This window comes from Hyperolius riggenbachi, chromosome 7 (assembly GCF_040937935.1).
Source record: "Hyperolius riggenbachi isolate aHypRig1 chromosome 7, aHypRig1.pri, whole genome shotgun sequence".
Classification (NCBI taxonomy): domain Eukaryota; kingdom Metazoa; phylum Chordata; class Amphibia; order Anura; family Hyperoliidae; genus Hyperolius; species Hyperolius riggenbachi.
In genome coordinates this window covers 116,777,137-116,800,612 of record NC_090652.1, presented here as the reverse complement: position 1 = coordinate 116,800,612, position 23,476 = coordinate 116,777,137, and the positions used below count along the sequence as shown (strand labels likewise).

The 23,476-nt window shown below is 41.1% G+C and overlaps 1 protein-coding gene across 3 annotated transcripts in view; it reads right to left on the bottom strand.

The window, feature by feature from the left end:
* The window catches only part of CYTH3 (cytohesin 3), a 207,332-nt gene that overhangs the window by 73,804 nt on the left and 110,052 nt on the right, over window positions 1–23,476 (bottom strand). For all 3 annotated transcript variants that reach the window (XM_068244560.1, XM_068244559.1, XM_068244561.1), the window contains exons 4-5: window positions 14,246–14,312; window positions 8,794–8,912 (exon numbers count right to left, since the gene is read on the bottom strand). In XM_068244560.1, the coding sequence (XP_068100661.1) occupies window positions 8,794–8,912; window positions 14,246–14,312 (186 nt within the window). The remainder of the gene's footprint in view (window positions 1–8,793; window positions 8,913–14,245; window positions 14,313–23,476) is intronic.

The following is a 23,476-nucleotide window of genomic DNA, read 5'->3' as shown; positions in this document are numbered from 1 at the left end:
GGTGATAAGGTATGTAGTATTCAGGAAACATTTTACCTCAGGCAAACCTAAAGTTAACTCTTCTGTCTTTAAATTAACTCTTTAATCCTTAAAATAACTCCAGAGTTAAAGACAGGCTGTTCATTAACTGCGTGTGAAAATAACTACAGAGGAGGTAACTTAAAGGGACTCCGAGCTCATCTAAAAAATAAAAGTTGTACTCACCCGGGGCTTTTTCCAGCCTAGTGCTGGTCGGGAGGTCCCACGACGGCGTCCTGGCTCCTCTCTTACTCCCCGCTCCGGAATGGCTGACCGGCCGCAGCCCGGGCGTGAAAGTACTGCGCATGCGCGATTAAAGCGCGCATGCGCGGTACTGCCACGCCGGCCGCCGTGATGACGCGAGGCGGCCGGCGTGTGACGTCAGCCGCGTCATACAGGAGCAGCCCGACACTCGGCCGAGTGTCGCCCGGGCTGCGGCCGGTCAGCCATTCCGGAGCGGGGAGTAGGAGAGGAGCCAGGACCCTGTCGTGGGACCTCCCGACCAGCACTGGGCTGGAAAAAGCCCCGGGTGAGTACAACTTTTATTTTTTAGATGAGCTCGGAGTCCCTTTAACTACATAGGAGGTAACGTAAGGAATGAAGAGATAAGATAACTCTCTTAGTGTGTGTAGGTATGTTTTCTTTTGCCTTATTATCTCCAGCATGATCTTAGTGAATTGAGGCCATTGTGCAGGGCGCGTACAAGAGGAATCGGCACGGGAGACTTGGGCGCAGGATAGAGCCGGTATATGGTTGATCCTGCTGCTGCACAAGTTCCCGGCCGTGTTAAATACTATTCCCCCTCCAGGCCGCCATGGATGGTGGGGAATAAAATAATTTGTCTTCCAGCAATTGCTGGAAACCGAATTTTTGAGTTTTAAAAGTAACTTCAGCTCCGTCTTCTGACGGCGCCGAAATTACTCCCTGTGTGCCGCTATAGCCGTAATTCCTATTACGGGCTATGGTGGCGCCGGCTGCTCCCAAATCTCCTGCGCTGGATTCACTGTGTTTGTGTGCAGTCAGCCACGTGTGTACAACGTCGTTTAGTTTACATTGTTCTACAGAATATGCGCATGTCATGTGCAATGTCGCTTCTGCTTGCAGTATTTAAATGAGAAAGCTGACCGTATCCTGTAGCGCAGGGCTCAGCGCATGTACATACGTTATGCCGGCCTGTATGTTTGGCTGAGTATAAGGTGTTTGGGTCCGATTCAATTGCAGGGCTTAGTCATAAGGGGCACTGGGTCACCCCAGATTCATGTTTTCAAGGAGTGGGGCTCTCTGTTATTTGGAAAGCTCAGTTTTCTTCTTGGCAAATAAAGTATCCTATTTTTAAACCGATGTGAGCACTGTATGGACTCTATTTTTTGACACATCCTTGGTTGTTACAGTTGCTCCTGCAGTTCTGTGCATTATATAGGAGTAGCGCCTCATGCACATACTTTATCTGCATTTAAATGAGTTGGTCGTTTGCAATATTGGTGGGTGTGCAGACGTCATCTCTGCAAAAACTTGTTGTTGGTCTGTGACCGGTAAAGTCGTTTCCTCAACGTTGGTCATTGGTTTGCAGTGACTTATGATCAAAACAGGAAAAAAAGGGCGCAGGAGCCCTTATGGAAAAAAGGGCACCACCACAGCTTACAATTATAAAAGCAGTTAGGCATAGGTAGAGGAAGGTCTAAAGCTTCGTACTCACCGACCGATGGCTCCCGCGACACCGCCTTGATGACAGTCATCAGCGACAGCTCTTCCTGTCGGCGGGTTAAAACATGAGGTCACACGACGTACACGGCAGAGCGAGCAAAACTTCCACGGTACTTTGAGCGGTGTCGTCATGGATCTCAAAGATCCAATCAGCCGCGTTGGTCCGTCTTCATTGACGCAACGTTAAGCGACTTTCGCAATCGTGTGCCTCTACCCACTTTGCAACATAGTTTGAAAATCGCCAGTCGTTCGGGAAAATTGCCAGGTGGTTACGCAGCTTTAGAGTTAGGCATCGGTAGATACAAGTCTTAGGGTTGGGAATCAGTAGAGGGAGGGTTCTGTGTGAGAGCAGGGTTAGGTTAACACATAGAAAATATCAGTAAAGATTACCAAAATTTTACTACTGAAATTTAGTAGTAGAATGACAGTAATTATACAGATTTTTTTTATTAGCGGCAATCCCCTGCACCCTTTTTTTCCAGGTCCCTTTTACAATGAAGGGCGTGGACAGAGGTTCTGGAGGTGTGTTTAGCTTCTAAGGGTACAATGGTTAATTTGCATATATTCAGCAGTGTTGCTCTGGGAGACATCTCAAGCTCACTCCAACCTGAATTATCGCAAATTCTTTCTGTTTTAAGAAAGCAAACTTTTGCCTTTTTTACATAAATGCCTTCTTCTGGAGAAGAGCGAGACGCATAGTGCATGGTTACAAATACCTGTTTGTGACTTGTGCTCATTAAAATGTATTTTTTGTTGCATTACATAGTGCAAAGAACTTAATTTGTTTAAACAACTAATTTTTCCTCAGTTCGGTTGCTGCCATCATATCACAGAAGCATTCCAAGGCTTAGATATAGGCAACCCGTAAAGAAAAGAAGTTGGGAAAAAAAGATTCAGGGTTTTTTCATAGCTACTGTTACCTCTGCAAGTTTCCTCTTTCACCTTACCAGACCTTCTGAGATAAGGCAGAGAAAATGTTTGTTTTCTTAATCATACAGTATAGCAGCTGCTTATCTTTAATTACAGGCAAATATACAAAGGCAGGACTAATGTGACCTGAGAACAACTTGATTTTTTAAAACAAAAGTGAAATTTTACTCCAAAGATCTAAATCAAAGAGGACCTATTCGTGATATATCTTTTCTTCCTGGCCTCACCCCCTTGCCCTGCACCACGGTACTGGCTGATACTGCAGTGTTTCTCAGCCCGGCCACCTCTGTCCACGCCCTTCATTGGTGTTGTGGATAGGCTGTCAATGCCCGACAGTCTAGCAATCGCAGCCCACCACCATATATGCTGTGCTCAATAACAACATAGGACCAGTTACAGATTGCTCAGCAAGCTCATGGTCAACCAAAACTCCTAGGAGTGTGCAAGGGGCTAAAAAGGGCTAAAAATGCTATGGGAAGCAGAAACTTGCCGTCAGAAGAAGGTATTTGGGATTATTCAGGTTGGTGTGAACATATGAGGTCTCCCACAATTAGGGATGATCAAAGAGATGCAAAGATTTCCGAGTTTATGCAAATTTATGTTAATTTTTGCGCAAATATATGCAGCTTGAAAAATGGATCAATCAAGTTAAAACTGGATGGGACTGGATTGGTCCATTTTTAAGCTGCATATATTTGCATAAAAAAAAATACATACATTTGCATCAACTCAGAAGTATTTGCATCTCCTTGATCATACCTACTCACAATGTAAATCATCCCTTTGTTGTCCCTGAAAGCTAAACACACCTCCAGAACCGCTGGAATACAACATGCACACAGCCTGTTTCAGACTAGTTGGACCTCATCAGTGCATGGCATGGATTAATATGGTTCTATGAGGTAGGAACTGAAACACTCAGAGTTACAGCTTTCCCAGTAAGCTCATGGTGATCCAAAACTCCTAGTAAAGTGTAAAGGGCTAAAAAGGACCGAAAAGCCCTCCTAAAACACTATGCAAAGCAGAAATTTGGAGTACCGGTTCACCATGAGCTTGCTGGGTAGTCAATAAAGGTGGCCATACACTAATAGATTTGCAGCAGATTCGACCATCAGATACATTTCTGTCAGATGCCGGTCAAGTTGAATCTGACAGGAATCTGATGTGTGCCACACACCAGGAACAGATTTCCAGAACAAAAACTATTGGAAATCGATCTAAATGCATTATTGGACCATTAGATCCAATGCAACTCTATGGGCCAGCTGCAGATCGACCAAGATTTTTCCATCCTGTCAGATAGATCAAATCGATTTCCGATTGATCGATTCAATAGAATTGATCGACCGATCGATGGCTGAAATCGACCAATGTATGGGCCCCTTAACTCTACATACCAGAGAGATCATGACAAAAGGGAGGACAATTAGGCTTTTCAGATGCGGTCAACATTGAAGCAAGGTGGTTTAGCATATCTCAGTTTTTAGTTTAAAAACAAACAAAAAAGATAACTATTCACATAATACAACAGTTCTCTGAACCTGCAGGTATCTTTTATCTTGACAGGATGTATGGTTACAAAGCAGCGTGGTCTGTTATTTTCTGACAACCACTGAAGCCATGTCTGAGGCATATAAGTCTATTGCAGTGGTCAACTAATTATTAGTAATCCCTGAATAGAGAGGTGGGTCTGTGCTGGGCATCGCTTGGGCAGGTTTATGGGAATTTTGTCACCATAATGTGATGAGGATTTTACCAACACGGCATTAGTAAATTACGCCTTAAATGTACCAATTGGCATCATGGACTTCTTGCATTTTTAGAATCTACTGAAAACAACATAATGAATAAAATTGCTTATTTTTTACAATATTCCTTTATAAATTATTTATTCAGAATTTGGCCATTGCAACAACTTTCCTCACCCTGGTTTACATTTACCCTGATTAACCCTGAAATCTACCACAGGTGGCGGCATCTTTAGTGTCATCATGGGCATCTCTGCAAAATGTTTGTTTACTGAGAGTTCAGAAGCCAGTAAAATAATACCTGGTCTCCCAGAATGCTATGGGAAGAGAATTCTGTATATCTAAATAGCCTAGGCTGTGACATAACTGGGAGGGCAGGGCTAAATAACAATATAATGTACATACAATGTAAATCTATAGGAAGTGTTTTTGATGCTGAATGCAGTATAATTAATTACATTCTTTTATATGTCACTATAGTGCCTCTTTAAGCAGTGGAGCCAGTACAACAGCATTGTAGGCCCAGAAAAGTCACACACTGTATCGTACAGGAGAATGCATATGACAGACTGTGCAGACACACTGGTTCGTGACGCAAAACATGTCTGAATGAAGCAAAAATATTTGTTGCATTTTCCCTAAGCAAGCTTCACAATCTAAGCCTGGCAGAGACTCCTGTATTTCAACTATACAAGAAAACCACCACAATCTATGCAGAGTTTGTGTGTGTGAATGTGTATGCTGGCTTGTAGACTCAGACCTGTAAAAGGAGCCACATGCCAGTAAACACAGTATGGGTGGCAGATACCCAGGATGGAATACCCTTCTCTGCAGCCAAAATACAAATCTCACACGGAGGTTGGCCTTTGCCCATGGCAGTGGCACTTGGGATGTTCTCCAGCCAGCTAAATCTAGCTAACTAAATTTTCTTATGACTCAAAACATAACTGGTAACGCACTGGATTATGCAACAATCTCAACACTGATTCTGCACTTAGGGCCTGTTCAGACTATGCGCGTTCCTAGCCGTTTTCAGGGAACACGTACGGGTACCAAAAACGCATAGAAACGGCTCCTAATGCTTTTGAATGGGCTAGTTCACATGCATACGTTTCTCATCCGCATTGCTGCACGCAGTTCTGTGCGTCACGCATAGAAACGGACGCAATGAAAGTCTATTGACGCGTATCAAAAACGTGTACTATTGCGTTTTTAGCGTACGTTTTCCTCTGCGGTTCCCATAATTCTTTTTTTCCCCTGGGTCACGTGTTTGTGCAAAACGCAATAGAAAACGCATTCGAACGCAAGAAAAACGCATGCGTTTTTAAACTTGCGTTTCTTTGAATTTATACGCGTTCTACAAACGCAGCAAGTATGAACAGGCCCTGAGGCCAGAAACCCACTGGGAGCGCTTTCTAAGTGTAAGTGATTTGAAAAAGCTCTTGCTAATGCAATGCTATGGGGGATTTTTATAAAATCACATCACTCAAGTGGGATCACACCCATAGCATTACATTAGCTAGAGTTTTTCAAATCACAAAGCGCTCAGAAAAGTTCTCCTAGTGGGTTTCTAGCCTTACTGTAACAGTGTGGGCTTAAAATAAACCTGTACTTTTCCACCAAAGTATGTTCACGTCATTTCCAGCACCTGATTTGCCAGAGTGGAGTGAATAGGAATCTGCAGTTTTGATGAGCATATACCTGTTGCCATAATCAGAGGCGAGTGGTAAAGTAGGCATCAGGGTGCAAGACTCTAATCTCTCCCTACCCCCAACCCCCGTCATCTCCTCCTGGCTCCTGCAGCGATAGACTCTACCTCTCACTCCTACGAATGCCTGGCTCTCTCTCCATGTATCCAGTCTCGACTTGATGATGTCATGAAGCCCAGACTGTACATGCAGCCAGGAGAGCAAGGCAGTGAGCGGGAGAGCCGATCAGTGCATGAACCAGGCAAAGTGGATAAACTTAAGCATGTGACACTATCTGCATCTTGGGAGAACCGACAAGATTACAGTTTGCTGCTTCTCTGATTTCTGAATCCTTTTTTTGCCTTCATGGGTGCTGCCATGTTGCTGGTGATGTCAGCATTTTGCACTGCAATTTGGAAAATCCTATGTATGCTCTATGGCTTTGCAAACTGTTTATCTCCTTGCTCTATTATCCAAATCACACAACAATCAGTGTGCCAAAAGAGTCAATGAAAAAGACTCACTTAAATTCATATTTCAAATTGTTACACAGTTTCCCAATTTTCTTTCAAACTTCTGTCACCAAAATCTTTCCCCTACATAGAATAAATGTGAAATGCAGTATATTTGAGATTAAAAAAAACTATAATTCCTGTCTTCCATCACTCAAAACATAAACACAGCTAACCTTAGCCTGAGTGAGCCCTGAACTGTTTCTATCTCTCCAGTATTGATTGATTCCAGGCTTATGCTACGTACACACATGCGACAACGATCGTTCGTTGAGAACGACGAACGAACTTTTAATTGATGAAAGAACGACCTAAGTAAAGATAGTTTTAAAAGGTGTGTAACGATCTGATCGTTAGAACGAACGTTACATCACGTAAAGCAACTATTGCGCCTGCGCATAAAAATGAGAAGTTTCAGGGAGAAATAGTGAAATGTGCATGTCAAGCCTAGTACGAACGACCGTTTCCAACGATGTACTACTTTTGCAAACGATCGTCGTTGGTTAAAATCCGCCGAGACAGAACTTTCTTTTGTAGCGATTTGGCTCGTTCGTCGTTTGCCTTAATAGTCTGTGGTTCGTTTTTTGTAACGATCGTCGTTGGTAAAGATTGGGGAACGATCGTTACAAACGACTATAGTCGCATGTGTGTACGCACCTTTACAAAGGTCTGTGTATCAGTTAATTAAGCACAAACAATTTCTATGGATTTTTTCAGATACACGAGTGAGGGGTAGTAAAGAAAAGGTGTTTTCGTTTTCTTTCTAAACCTAAGCGGTGGGTGAGGATGGATGTAGTGCCCTGAAGCAAAATACACACAGGCTTTTTTCCCCCTGAAATAATCTTTGTGCTGGGATTGCACGATACTTTTTTTGTAAGAATCGTTCCGATAGATGCCTTTGATGATAAAATTCCGATGTTCCGCTCGATTAGTTTCCGCTCGATTTCTTATAGAAGTCAATGGAAAAAAAGAGAAGAAAACCGAGTGGAAGATAAGAGAATCAAGCAGAAAATCGAATGGCTAATAGATCGTGCGCCGAATCGAACGCAAAAACGTATTGTGTAATCCCAGCATTATAGACAGTTTCAGGTGGTAGTTTAGGAATGATTGCTGTATAGATGTAGTGTTTGGTTCCTGGCCAAGCAGCATGTTCCGCTTTATGTAGAGTGGAGGAGGCCAGACCAGCAGGTAGCAGCACACGGCTGAACATTTCTTTGATGTTCCCACAATAATAGACAGAAGAAGAGAGTGACTGTCTAATGATCGGATCGTTACCGGCAGCTCGGAAATGAGCATTCAGAAGTGCGAAATTCACCACAAGCTATGCTGCACAGAGGATTTCTGCACAACTGAGATCAACTGGTATATACTATAAACAGTATTACATACCAATGTCTAATTTATGCACTTCTGTTGGCTTCCTACTCTGCACAGCACCACTGAAGATGAGGACACTTCCTTTATGAGAAAACTCTGCTGATAGGGTTGTGGCAGCATTTGTACATTCTTTAAAGAGAACCCGAGGTGTGTTTAAAGAATGTTATCTGCATACAGAGGCTGGATCTGCCTATACAGCCCAGCCTCTGTTGCTATCCCAAACCCCACTAAGGTCCCCCTGCACTCTGCAATCCCTCATAAATCACAGCCATGCTGTGAGGCTGTGTTTACATCTGTAGTGTCAGTCTCAGCTGCTCCCCCGCCTCCTGCATAGCTCCGGTCCCTGCCCCCGTCCCTTCCCTCCAATCAGCAGGGAGGGAAGGGATGCAGGCGGGGACTGGAGTTCTGCAGGAGGCGGGGAGAGCAGCAGACTGACACTATAGAGATAAACACAGCCAGCTCTGACAAGCTGTTTGTCAGCAGCGTGGCTGTGATTTATGAGGAACTGCAAAGTGCAGGGGGACCTTAGGGGGGTTTGGGATAGCAACAGAGGCTGGGCTGTATAGGCAGATCCAGCCTCTGTATGCAGATAACATTCTTCAAACCCACCTCGGGTTCTCTTTAAAGCTCTTTAGCCATCCCCAACTGTATAATCACAGGGTACAAGGCTTGGATTATACCGTTATGGAAAAGTGGCTGAGAAGTACGCTTTGTGGCTTCAATCTAACTTGACATTTACATGCCTTCAGATATGCCAAGTGTCTGGCCTACACAGTGACAGCTGAGTGATACAGAATATCCCGAGTATCCCATTACCTTTCTCCCAGGTAATCACCAATGACTGTTTTATTCAAGCCTTCTCCTTTGTATAGGAACTGTGCAATGTCTTCTGGTGTGTTCTGTAACAGGTCATTTTCTATGAGGAACTGGATACCCTGTAAAGACAACAAACACAAGAACATCAGATCAGAGTTGTCTATTACTATTGTCTATGAACAACTCTACTACATGGCCCATGAAGTTTTACACAGAAAACCACCCACTGTTTAATGTAAAGGCACACAGATATGCAATTACTTGCCTAATCTGCCCATTTTTATCTAGAATGTGTGCCGTCCCAATGTGAAAGTCTTAAATACAGTGCTGAGGTGCAGGAAGTATATCCTAATTGCTAAAGCATCCCATCCTAAATAAGCTGGCATGCATTGTTTGCATTTGTCACCTCTAGTGCAGGGGTGCAGGGGTGTCAAACTGGGACCAAGTTGCGGGTCAATGTCTAGTTGCCACCTATCTCCCTTCCTACAGTTCCCTGCCTAATGCCCCCCCCCCCCTCCATACTCTATACAGTTTCCTGTTGTCTAGTGCCCCCCCCCCCTCCTTTATACAGTTCCCCGGTGACTAGTGGCTCCACTCCCTCCCCTATGCAGTTCCCTGATGTCTAGTGGCCCCTCTCCCTCCTCTATACTATTCCCTGGTGTCTAGTGTTCTTTGCTCCCTCCCATATAAAGTTCCCAGGTGTTTAGTGTCCCCTCTCTTTTCACCACTTGGCTTCATAGGTTCAGCTCTTGGCCATATTGGCTTAGTCCTCACATGCTCACAGGCCAAATAAAATGCAAGGTAGGGAAACTACTTGGGGGCCCCAGTATAGGTAGCCAGCATAGAACCGGCCCTGGCTTCAGTTATCTAGGAAACTGCCCATGTACTTTTGAGACATCTAAAACATATGTCAACACTGCAAAAGCAGTGTATGGTTTGTTATAAAGGATTTCCCAGAATCCTCATCTTCCTAATTACGTCACTGGTTCATAAATCTGTTCAAAGCAGAAAGTAAATTTCACTCACTCCTCCTGTCCCACCACTATGGTGTCTCCAGCTTTTTTTTTTACCTAAATGATTCACTCATTACACTCAAAGTGACTGTGTAGGTCTATAGGTATTCTGGAGTTCTGCCCAATATAGCATCCCTGTTGGTCTAGTTGCTCCCCCCGGGCGCCAGTATATGCAGTGACAGCACAGCGGTAGTTGTGGTTGTCGCACCTCCTCAGGGCTCCAACAATGTAATTCTCCTGTTGCGTGTAATCGAGTGATTTGCAGGAGTAGAAGCAGGAAGAGGAGTGAAGGCCCGCTGTAGAGGATGGGCGGACATCGTTGGAGCCCAGAGAAGATGAGACAAGCATGGCTACCACTATGCCACTACTGCATATAATGGAAACACTTAAAAATAATGGAGTGTAAAATGTCTTATTTTGTCTATCAAACTGCAAATGTACACAAAAGCACTGATGTTGGGTCAGCAAGTTCAACTACTCATACACTGTGCATGCATGTTTACTCTTGCACACTGTGTGAGCCCGCATGTAGCTGGCATCACTAACTGCTATTCCTGATAGAGCATGGCTGGGCAGACATGTTACAGGAATCAGACCTCTGTCTGGTACCATCATCTGCACACCCGGCTTCCTCAGAGTAAACACACTTTTGTGTTCCTGTCTGTGCAGACAAAGCTGTGATAGCAAATCTCTTTAACCCACTGACTGCCATATAGGTAAATGTAGCTTACATAACAGGCAATTCAAGATTTACAGAACGTGAGAAAGACCGCAGACCAGTCAACCACTGACAAAGTATTCAGTTGTGCCAAAGACAAACAAAGCATGAGAATTATTTTGAAGAGGAACTTAACTCATAACTTAAAAAATAAAATTGCTTATTGTTATAATATTACTTTATAAATTATTTAAAAAATTAGTTAGTGTTTGTCCATTGTAAAATATTTCCTCTCCCGGATTTACATTCTGAATTTTATTATAAGTAGCAACATCTTTACTGCTGGAAAGGTGCATCACTGTGGAATGTTTACTAAGAGTTCCGAATCAGAATCAATTTATTTTCGCCAAGTAAGTTTGCACCTACAAGGAATTTGTCTTGGCAGTTACTTAACAAAACACAAACAAAAACAATACAAGGACAGACAGTGTGTATATTACAAGTCAAGGACATTATGCAAGTATAGTGGCAGTAAGCAATGTGAGAATTGTTAATTTTCAATTTTAAATGTGAGCTCCTCTAATAATCACTTTATAACTGTTTTTACGGCCCATTCACACTTGTACGCTTTTCAAGTGATTTCAGCTTCGCTGAAAATCACTAGCGTTTTGAAAAACGCTTGTACAATGAAGAGTATGTGGAAGTGTTCTCATCTAAAGGATTTGCGATTTGCTGATATGCAAATGCGTTGCCTGCAGCATTTTCTGAGCGATTAGCGTTTCAATGTTAAGTATAGGAGCACTGGTAAATCGCACTGGAAGCGCTGGCCTGTTCACAAGCAACATTTTTTCTTCTCCCCGCTGCTTTCTTGGTGATAAAATCACTGTTTTATGCATTGTTTTTGTAAACAATGAAGCTGGCCGTCAAACAGGAAATGCATCAGAGCAGGTGCCTGTTTGCAGAGGCTCCTCTCAAATGTGATTTGCTTGCTGGAATGTTACACCACTTGTTGCCTTAGCTGCTTGTCTGAACTCTGAACTGATCTTTATGCACTCACAGCTTTTCACAAGGTCACAGCTCCTGAGCCTGCAGATGGTGGCTGTGAGCAGAGACCTTGTCTGACTCATACACACAGAGCCTGCAGGGGGCGTGGAGGAGGTGTGTATAACTTCTCTCTATCACAGCAGAGCAGTGCATTCCTCTCTGCCTCGACAAGGCTTGACAAAGGAAAGAAGATTAGATTTATTACAGAGACAGTGCAACTAGAAAAGGCTGCAGCAAGCCAGACCACATTAGAACAGGTGTAGGAACGTATAGGATAGAAGAAATAAGGCTGAAAAGTTTGTTACAGAGTCTCTTTAAGCGATCTCTACTTAATGTTTACTGGGAGTTGCGTAGCCAGTATAAATATACCGGTCTCCCAGAATGCTCTGGGAGGAGAATTTCGCATATCTATTAAGCACTCGCTAAGCATCAATGGGAGGGTGAGGCTCCATACCAATATACAGCAATATATAGATATAGGAAGTGTTTCTGATGCTGAAACCAGGATAATATTACTACAGTGCCTCTAACACAGATATCCAATTTGTATCCATTATGCTTTGGATTAAACCACAGAAAAAAAAAGTACTTACATGAGTCCAACCGAAGTGAAAATAACCTGATGACATTAACAATTGTATCAATCCTTCTCCTAAAATAACTTGTTTAGTTATTCCACAGTTTTATTTTATGTTTAAAAACTTAAAATGTAGATTTCATGTTTTATAGTCTGCTCAATGACACAGTTGTGTCCCAGAGCTAAATTTATATGAACAATTGACCTTTTTATCTATCCCCTCAGAAGCTGCTCTCTTCCAGCAGAGTTTAATGGCTGTAATTCCTTATGAGTGATGGTTATGCTACAGTCCATCTGGGTCCCAACTGGGGAGAAATTGTCACTTGCATACCTCATTTTTAACTCTTTCAGGCAGAAACAACCCCCCCCCCCCCCCCCCCCCCCCAAAAAAAACAACAAAAAAACCACAGACTAGTTATCTGTAAGCTTTCCACTGCACACGTCTAGCTCATCAGGTCACATGTCAGCTCAGGTGCACTTTAACAATACTTACATTACATGGGGGGAAAAAACAGTTTGGTTGGACAAAGCAGCCCTATACAATAGAGTACTTTAAAGGGTATGTGGAGAAACTTTAATTTAAAGAATATTTATGGAAAATTCCTGACATCCTTCCAAAGACTCATTGGCTTTTACTGGTACCAGATACCACTACTTTCTAAAGTGCTGACCTGTGGGAAAATGGAGAATGGGATGATTTAAACAAACACCACTTCTACCCATTACTTCCTATGACAATCATTGGCACTGACAAATTTGCAGTGCTGTTTCATAACTAATTGTAAAAGAGGTGAAAACACCAAAGAGTGATGCTCTTTTCAGCTGATCTCCACCTTTATAAATAGGTCGATCTGAAAACTGCTTTTATTCTAAAGAAATGATGTCACTTTTCTGGCACAGTGCCTCTTTACAAATATGCACCATTTGCCACCGTTCCCATAAAAGCTTACCAGGCCTGAGCTAATAATAAAACACTTCAGATCTCATCATGCAATGGGGGCTTTCTAGAACTTACATATACAGAGTTATGCTTTCTACAATTATAATGCTGTGAAATTTGGAACGCATATCCAATTCTTATTAATTAAAGCAAGTACAGGAAACAAAACCTGTATATGAAAACATGACATTTTTAATTTGGTGCCTTAGCAGGGAAAAAAAAAAAAAAGGTGCAAAATAAACATTTCTCATAAGCAGTAGAGAAAGTGTCATCCTACACCTCACTGTTCAGAAAGCTTCCATCTAACGCTGACTACACATGGGACTATATATTGGGCCAATCACTCACGTTTGATCTGAAATTGTTGTATTTGCAGAATCAGGACATGATCATTTTTCCCCCCTTCACATAGTAAAAAAAATTAAAGAAAAATTAAAAGCAATCTACGGTATATCTGAAAACTTGATCAATTCAAAATACGTGCAAAGTTGGAGATTTTTGTCAAAATCTTTAAACAATTTAGAACAATCATATCATACAAGAACTGTCCACCCCACTTTGAAAAGGTGTTTAGAGGAAAAAAACACATCTTTAAAGCAGAAACAGAACTGGAGCAAAAGTGCCTCTACTCCTAAACAGCGTAAGGCTTGCAAACCACTGATGGCACTTTCCAGGAGATCACGGAATGCCCGCGATTCACGAAGTGTAAAAGTCCTGCAATTTAAAACACAAATCCTGCAATCACACTGCTGCCAGTGGTACTACCCCCATTGGGTTCCACTGTTGCAGAACTTCCAATTGCTGGCCAACGGAAAGCACTGCCAGTGGGTCCCAGGCCTAACAGTACAGCTCAATCACTGAGTACCCATATAGTTCATGGTGACCAAGTACAGCTACTCTTAGAGATTTTCCCTAGCAATGAAAAGCCTTGTACATGCTAGATGGGTGTCAGCCAAGGCAGCAGGTGTACGGTGCCCCCCCAGACCATTCCCAATGCTTAATAAAGAAGCCAAGTACACATGGCTGGATATTTGTCTACTAACCGAAGTGCTACTAACCACTTAGTCTGCACACATTTCTACATTTATCAGACTACAGGTCTTCCTTTACATATGTTCATATAAAACTGTTATTTCAGGTTTAATGTCTGTTTAAAAGACAAGTTTCCCCCCTTCCTCCCTCACCACACACAAAAAGTAAAGCAGCATATAAAGGGTTACCTTTTTAGGGTCCATATTGAATTTTTTTCTGCCCATTGCAATCTGTTTATTCCTCTGTGTAGTTTTGCTGTAGAAGCAACAATATAAAATTAAAATTCAGAGATAACCGCACACATTACAGAAGGATCATAAATCACAGCACTGTAATATAACAAAAAGAATAGAACATTTAACGAGGTTACTAAAGACTGAAAATGGATGAGAATGTTCTTTTATCAGATTTGCTGTAAGCCTCTTCCGGGCCATTCACTGCCCTCCATGAACTGCTCTTAAATGGGATGCAGGCTGCAAATGTGAGTGCCCCAAAGGAGTGAATGGAAATGCATCCTTTATGGTACCAGGTTACAAAATGGCACAAGAACGACAAAAGTTATAAAACTGCAATTTAGAATGATAGATGGTGCAAAAAGAATCCACCTTCCCACATCCCACAATTCTTGGTTCCAGCCTGTGGCCACTATACAGCTGAGCCATTGATGCAATGTGGAATGAGACTAGTGGGTCACTAGGTCAATAAGCGTATTAGGGAGCAGTGCAAAGGGACTAAAGTACCTTAATCTACTGCAGCATATGGAGCCATCAATTAGGCTTGGTTCACACATAAATCTGTACATTTCTGATCCAGTCCTGTGCTGTCAGTTTTGCATCAGTTTTCCCTTACAGGATTGGAACTGTATACCTTTCATTTGTGAACACACCCACAGAAAACGGATACGAAATGGATACAAAACTGACAGGACTGGCTTGGACTGGAAATGTACAGATTTATGTGTGAACAAAGCTATAATTAACTAATGCAAAACTTATGCCAACTGTCAAATAAGTACAGGACATCTTTTTATGTGTGAACAGCAGCAGCGCAACCCATTCAAATCTTTTTTTATTTCTTGCGAATGAACACCACCAAAGAAGAAAAGGTAGTGAAGATATCTGGTGGCACGGGCCAACTACTGTTCACATCTAAATGAACATTTATTAAAAGCTCAAGCTCACAAGCCATGACCCTGTTGAGCTATTTTTCTAGTAAAAATAAAGATTTGAATAAATGCCCTGATGTCAGCACAAGCTATGTCTTCTATAACACATAGTTCACAGTTTTTCAATGGCACAGTGACAATCTCTTAACAATCCAACCTTGCCGACAGGAACTTAAAGGACACCAGAAGTGAGAAGAATATGGAGTCTGCCATATTGATTTCCTTTTAAACAATACAATTTGCCTGGTGTTCTGTTTATGTATCATGCATCATTAGTGTCTGAGTCACACACCTGAAACAAGCATGCAGTCAAACAGCTGATCTGCCCGCTTGTTCAGGGTCTGTGGCTAAAAGTATTATGCTGGGTACACACAATGCAATTTCCCGCCTGATCGACAGGTGATCAGATGGGAAGTTGCATCGTGTGTACATGTCCAAAGTGTACCCTATCGATAAAGTGATCAACTTTCCAATTATAAGTGTGCAAAATTGATCACTATTGATCGAGAGCCGATCGGACAGGTTGAAAATAATTGCCTGATTCCTGTTTGTCAGGCGAGAAACTGCATCGTATGTACCCAGCATTAGTGGGATCAGCAGGACAACCAGGCAATTTGCATCGTATAAAAGGAATCCCTCTCAGTTCAGGTGTCCTTTAAGGCACAGTAGGTTTCTCCTGTACTTATCTTGGAGGTAGGGACCCTTTGGGAATTATCTTTATCGAAAAACAAATAAAAATTGCCTTCAATAAACAGTGCAATCAGTACATTTTTTAGTCTCTTTTACAGTTGTAAAATGAAAAAAATAAAAATCTGATTGGTAAGCAGTTTGGCCATCCTTTGTTGACTTTTCACCGTAGATTATGGATTGCTTATGGTTTATTGCCTAGGTTCTCAATACAAGTACCCATGTGATTCTTTGGTTGGGCTCAGGGGATACTTGAACTTGCTGCGATGAATTTGAGTAATTTTTGAGATTAGTAAAATACATACTGTAATATGCAGAAACACCATAGTAGGTGTCTGGGTATCTTTTAATTGATTAAAAGCATAAAGGAATGTTTAGAATGAATTGCTACACATGAAGTGTTCCTAAAAAAAATATTTTTTTTATGTTTCAAGGGGTATGCAAGAGGATGTTATCCACAACAGGGGGTGATCAGTAAACAATATATTTCTGTATATATTTTAAACTGTCAAGTTTTCATCAGCATAGCACTATTGCATATACAAGTGAATATTGTACAAAAGTCCATTGATTTCAGTAATTCAACTTTAACGGTGAAAGTAACATATGAAATAGAACTCCCAGCAGCAGCCATTCAGTCATGCGGCGCCCGAAGAACATCTCTGTGCACCAGAAAGTGAAGCATACACAGGTCGGTGACAACCAGTTGGACAGCAGTGTCACCTGATGCAGAATTGGATTGGATGCCAGCAAATAACTGCTCACTGGCTTCTACAGTATGTGGATGGGTGGGGCCAGCACTGCTATTCTATATGCGGGCAGCCAATATTTATAGGTGCAGTGGGCCACATCTATAAGTTATACATTTTGTGTTGGGTGGGGGCAGTGAAAAAGCCTTGGTGAGCCGCATTAGTTTGAGGACCACTGGCTTACAGCTTATAAGAACCCCAAAATCAAAATCTCAGACCATTAGAATATTGTCAAAATGTTCAATATTCTAGTCTCAAAGTGTCAGGCTCCAATCAGCTAATTAATCCAAAACACCCGCAAAGGGTTCCTATTTCATACATTAGTTTCATCTTTTAAGTTGAACTACTGAAACAAATGGCCTTTTGCACATCACTCAAATTTTTCGTGTTTCACCTGTAAAATAAATAAATATATATATATATATATATATATATATATATATATATATATATATATATATATATATATATATATATACACATATATATATATATATATATATATATATATACACACACACATACACATATATATATATACACACACACATACACATATATATATATATATATATATATATACACACACACATACACACATATATATATATATATATATATATATATATATATATACATACACACACACACACACACACACACACACACACACACACCGTGCCGGGACAAGGTCCTCCAGCACCCAAGGCACTAGAGTGCGCCCCTCCATCCCTCCTACCTCAGCCGTCACACACTGATTGCTATTAGACTAAGAGGTGCCCCAGGGCCCCCAACACCTTAATCTCTAGTTATCTGACTTGCAGTCACTGCCATGTATCTTCATTTCTTATTTCTCTCTGCTTTAAACACTATAGGGGAATGATAGCTGAGTGAGTTTCGCGCTCCCTCATACACTGCGCCCTGAGGCTGGAGCCTCTCTCGCCTCTGCCTTGGCTCGGCCCTGATAGTATTACAAGACATTTGGCATATTTTATTAATAGGAACCATAGAGCCTTGCCAATTTATTATTAGTCTGTATACAGACTTATGGATGTCATGCGACCATGCCTAGTTTTTAACGTTGTTTTAATCATGCACATTTGATACAATAAAGTTTCTGAACAGTTACATAGTTACATAGTTATTTTGGTTGAAAAAAGACACACGTCCATCGAGTTCAACCAGTATAACAGTGAAGCAGTGATTAATTTTGATTTCATCAATTATGACTTCAGAGTGGGAATTCTTATGCTACTCTGCTAAGGCACCGATAAGGCCCCCAATAAGGCTCCTTAACTCTGATAAGGCCCCTAAATTCTAATAAGGCACGCTATTTGTCTTAGTGAATCAAGCCCAATGTAAAAAGTGGATGAAAAACTAACTATAACAAGTAACTTGTCTATAGATCTTATCTAAAGTTTAGATAGTTTACACAGCAAATCTAGTTGCAAACAGCTTCAACAGTTTATGATTATTTATTCCTGTGATACAATGAGGGCAACCATGTTCTGTTTGTCACATTACACACAGGCAAGCTGATAGCATCTCCAGCCCTCAGCCTGTGACAAATGAAATCCCCTCTCCTCCTCCCTCCTCCTGTCTGCCTCTGAAATCTCTGGCTAGTAACCTCCTCCTCCTCCTGCCCAGACTGACTTCCCATAAGCCCTTGCTACCTGGGACAGAGTGCCTTGGCACTCTGGAAATGCTGTGGGCGAGGCTTGTTTAGTTTATAGGGAATTAGAGTATTAAAACAAAAAACAAAAAAAGTATTTGGCTTGAGGAATGCCCTATAAACTATATGAAAGGAACACAATTATGCAATGAGTAAAAGTTTATCCCGGATCCACTTTAAACTTGTATTGTAGGTAAAGCTAAACTAATTACAAATTACGAAATGCAAGTTACAAATTATAGGTTACATATTACAGGGCTCTCATAGAACCTATATGAGGCTACTACAATTATTAAACAATGTATCATATTCCATAAAGTGGAACAGCATGTAATAATGTTGAAAAACACCTGTTAACTGCATAGTATTGCTGTCTGCATGAAAAAAAATTGAATTAAAAAAATATACATAAATAAAGGGAAAAAGTGCGTAGTAACCAATGAGATCTAGCAGCTATTTTTATACTTCAAATATATTTCAGTACTTTTACATAATGCCTGATGTTATAAGAAGGCCAAAGAAAGAGCAAAAATCACATTAATAAATATTATAAAATTATAGCATTGTTACAATGTCTCATTTGATGCATGAATAAAAGAACAGGATATTAAAGGTGGCCATACATGGTACAATTTTTCAATTAGATAATTTAGTTCGATTATTCCGTTAGATCGAATATAAAGATTTTTCCAGCATGTCCGATCATTTTTCCCGAAAAAACGGGATAATCGTTCGAATTTCTTGATCGAAAAAAAAAATATTTTCAACTTTCATTCAATTCGATCATTTAGATCAAATAAACGGGAAAATTGAAAGTTTTTATTGTACCGTGTATGGCCACCATAAGAAGCATTCATTAATAAAAAAAAAAAAAAAAAAAAACACAAAAGTCATAAGTTCTCTATTTTCAGAGCGGAAAAGAGCATTTACTGCCTAAATGATGATGTCTCATGACTGCTTTTACAGCCAAATGTTTGGATGAATGGATGTTTTCAAGGTTGTTTTATAAGGTACTACCAGTTCTATGCACAAATAGCACCAAGAATGACACACAAAATACCCTCTTACATTTAGCTGCTTTACATGGGCAAGACTGCATGAGGACAATCATGGGAGGCATTTAAAACAGAACATTAATTGGATCCTTCACAAACCAGAGCATAGAGCTTCGGCAACTAAAATATTAATGTAACATGGAATCCAATTTTCAATTGTCTAGGTTGTTACAAGCTCTGGTGGTGCTTCATTGCTTCACAGGAGTCAGAAATGATAAATGAGTTGGCTGTTTGAAATGGAATACCGATAAAATCAAGCTAGCCATGGATATTACTGTTACTGGACAAGCATGGACAATCTGAACATGTGAAGTAATCACAAGAAGCAGCTTCAAACATATGTTTATATGGCTAGCCAGCTACCAATGCCTATGCAAAGAGAAGGAGTGTGTGTATGTATGTACACTTCTTCAGCACCGCTTACCTCAAAAGGATCCCACAAGGTTTGCTAAGGTTTCCAATCACTATCTTCCTCTGAGAGGTCTCGCGCACCGCAATGCATGCCAAGAGATCTAGTCTGTGGTTGCAAGTAAAGAGCTGTACGCACATCCATGGACTACAATCCTCCCAATGCTGCCGATCGGGCAGAGTAGATGGCAAATCCTGTGCCTGTTAGATGCGGCAGAGCCCCATGGCTAAGTAATGATGTTCTGCCTACCCAACCCCGCCACTGCACTCATGTCTGAAGATGTTCAAGCCCTTGTCAGAATTCTGGGGGGGGGGGGGGGGGGGTGACACAGTCGACAGTGGCAGACCAGAGGATGGCGTGGGAAGCCATAGGATCTAGTGTTTTTGTACAAGAGATTTGCCTCAGGTACACTTTAAGGGGCTGCAGCAAGTATCAGTGTGAAATTATCAGGACATCAGACTGAGTTGGGGTCTGATGGGTAAACTTCTATGCGCTGTACAGCAGTGCATTCTGAAAACGCACAGCGGTATGCATTTTGAGAAAAAGGCAGCGTTGTCTCAGTATTCAGTATACTTGAACAGGCCTAGCTCTATATCCGAGAGCAGCACAGGTGCCAAGAGTTTGTTTAAAACACATCCAGAGCAATGCAATAGTGTGCCCAGGCCCTTACTTTGTTGATTAGAGCTGATGCTACCCATGTGTTTTGCGAGACACAATGCAAATTGCTGATGTTTGGTGCACACACTGTTGAATTCTGTGTTTTGGGGATTTGGGAAAACATGCTGCCTAATTGTTAAGTGGTAGATCTGTCTGCTAAATTATAATTTAAGAAGAAGAGGTTAAACGTATATTTTATTACATCACATATGGTATCAAATGCATTTTTTTAAATACATGAGTGGGGGCCTCATGCAAAGTTTTGCAGGACTGGTCACAGTCTTTGAATTATAACACTGCTAGGTTCATGTACATTTAGCTCCACCCAATGACCACACCCACTTTAGGTTGCATGGCCACGCCCATTTATCAGTGGAGCCTAGGATCTTCAAGGATTCTAATAACGCCCCTGCTGTTTTCAATGGATTAATTGCTAGAATCACCGGCCATTTGCCATGTATTCACTTTGACTATTTAACAAAAGCTTCCCGCCACCCCCAGATATATACGCTCTTCATCAAAAGTGAAACTCAATTCCAGGAGAATATTTTTCTTTCCTTCTAGAAGTAGAGAAAGACATTTATAAACAAAGTCAAAATTTGGGATACCCTTTATATTAATCCTTCCTAATTGTAGGAAAAAAAGCTGTGCCGAACCCCTTAATTTACCGTTGTAGGGTATTTTTTGTTAACAATAAAATCTTTGTAGGGTATTTTATCTACACAACCACAGGTGCACTTAATTACAGGTATTCGAACAAGTTTTAAATCATGATCAGCTATCGGGAAATGAGTGGACATCTTCTGTGGCTGTTATTCAAGATAGCTGTATTGATTCCATTGATTTACCACAATGAATGACTTCACTGGTTAAAGTGTCGTATTGGGCTCATTTCTCTAAAGAGCTTGTTTTCTTAAAACAAAAAATGTCCTTTTGAAATTAGGATGATTGGGGCAATATTGCCCATTTGTTGGTTTTATTTTTCTACTATCAGAAATGCACCATTTATAATCAGGACTATAGAGTTATGTATGTATTGTTTGGATTACAAATATTTACATTAATTTGTATACAAACATTTTAGATTGAGATTGGTCTCTGTCTAGATTTATTTTCACATGTAGCTAATACATTTCCTATTATTATATTATATTATCTTAATGAACTAATACATTGTGTGGGATTACTATCCATCTCCTATGTATATTATAACTGAGCCCATAATGGCCCTCCTTTCCTTTTTCTATGCTTTTACAAATCTCATTTCAGCTTATTTGATATGAGCTTTCTGTGCATATAAACCAGCCAGCCTACAATTTTTCTACCAGTATTTTCTGCCAACTAATGGATTAGTCAGTTGCTTAACATGAACAATGGCTACTGTTTTGTGCAGCCATTTACTCAAGCTATAAACTGGGAAATAGACATGGAACTCACCGTAGCATGGGTTCGCAATTGGTGTTCAATCAGCCTATAATGCTTAGCATGACCTCTAACTTGAAGTTAGCTGGTCATTGGTTCAACAAACCAGCATGTCTCAATGTGAATGCAGTTTTGCGAATGCGGTCACTGTGGCCAACTCCATCCATATTGGCCAGTTGACTTCAGGTCAGAGGTCATGTTGGGCATTATGGGATACAAGTTAGAAACTGGCAAACCCACGCCACAGCAAATACCATCCCTAGTCGGAAAGTATGGGGAATGTATACTGCAGAGTGTCATTTGAACTGTCAGTTTTGGAATGGAAAGATCATTTTATTAACATACAGAAAGATGTTTGGAGCATAATCTACAGTATGTTTAGGACAAGGTTATAATAAAAGTGGAATTTACCTTTAATAGATTAAGCCAAGTGTCCACACACTTTTTGTCTAATTTTTGTCTAATTTTAATGCAGCACAAATAAATAACTGTTAAAGTCACTTCCTCAGTTGACCAGTTGTCTATAAAGACTACCTCCAGGCTTCACAGAACCCACAGGAAATGCTGCTGCTTAGAAGAGGAACACTTGGATGTTCTGTTATTTGTGAAATGATGGACCTTTCACCCTGTGTTTAAGGCGTACCCTATAGTTCAGTGCGCACAGTGGGGTTCTGTCTGAGATCTGGGAGTGACCCTGGACACAGTGACACAAGACATCAGTTGACTTCATTTAGCAGCAGTGGATTGCGAGTGCTTCAGTAGGGTGTGGCTGCATGTCTTGCTACAAAGTGCATCTGTGGCCCATGGCTGTTTATAGGGCCTTTTTATCTGGTGAGAGAGCACCTATATTTGGCACTCTGGAAGAAAAATTGTGCCAAGAAAACTGGACCTCTACGAGGGGTGCTGACCAATATAGTAGACATTAAACAGAACTTTACTTTCCCAACAAACTAACGCTACAAACAGACAATCCTCCTCTCAGTGAGAAAGCAAACATTTATATTCTTTGCTTCCAGTGCAAAGCTGGTCTGGTGGCCTTACTTGCTAAGATAGCGACCTAACCCTGGGGAATGGATTCCTCAGAGACTAACAAACGTCTCTCTACTTGCTGGACATTGTCTAACAATACACTTGAGATGGTCAATGACATGCAAATAATCCTGACTTGCATGCAAATTGAATGCAAACTGTAGGCAGCCTGGAACTAGGTTACTCAAACACTTCCAGCAGGCCCCATTCCAATCTGCATAAAATTTGTATTACATGTACACACATGCTGGAGCTATATTGGAGGAGGAGCATAGCTATATTTCTTTGTGTGCTTACTCAGACAGACATCTGCTAGAAGAGACCTACAAATCATACTGCCGTGTATATTGTCCTGCCCGGCCATTTTTGAATTACGGTATAGAACATAATGAGGGAGCAGATTATGGAAAGACATGTAGATCTTTTATGCTCCATATTTTCTAGCATAAAGAGTCGCTATAATGAAACAAAAGTAAATAAACTCAGCCTGTACTTACACAGTCAGTGCTGTGTTACCGGATCCATGTTGGCAGAGTGCAGTGTTCCCCAGTATCAGGACCTGTGCAAATCTGAC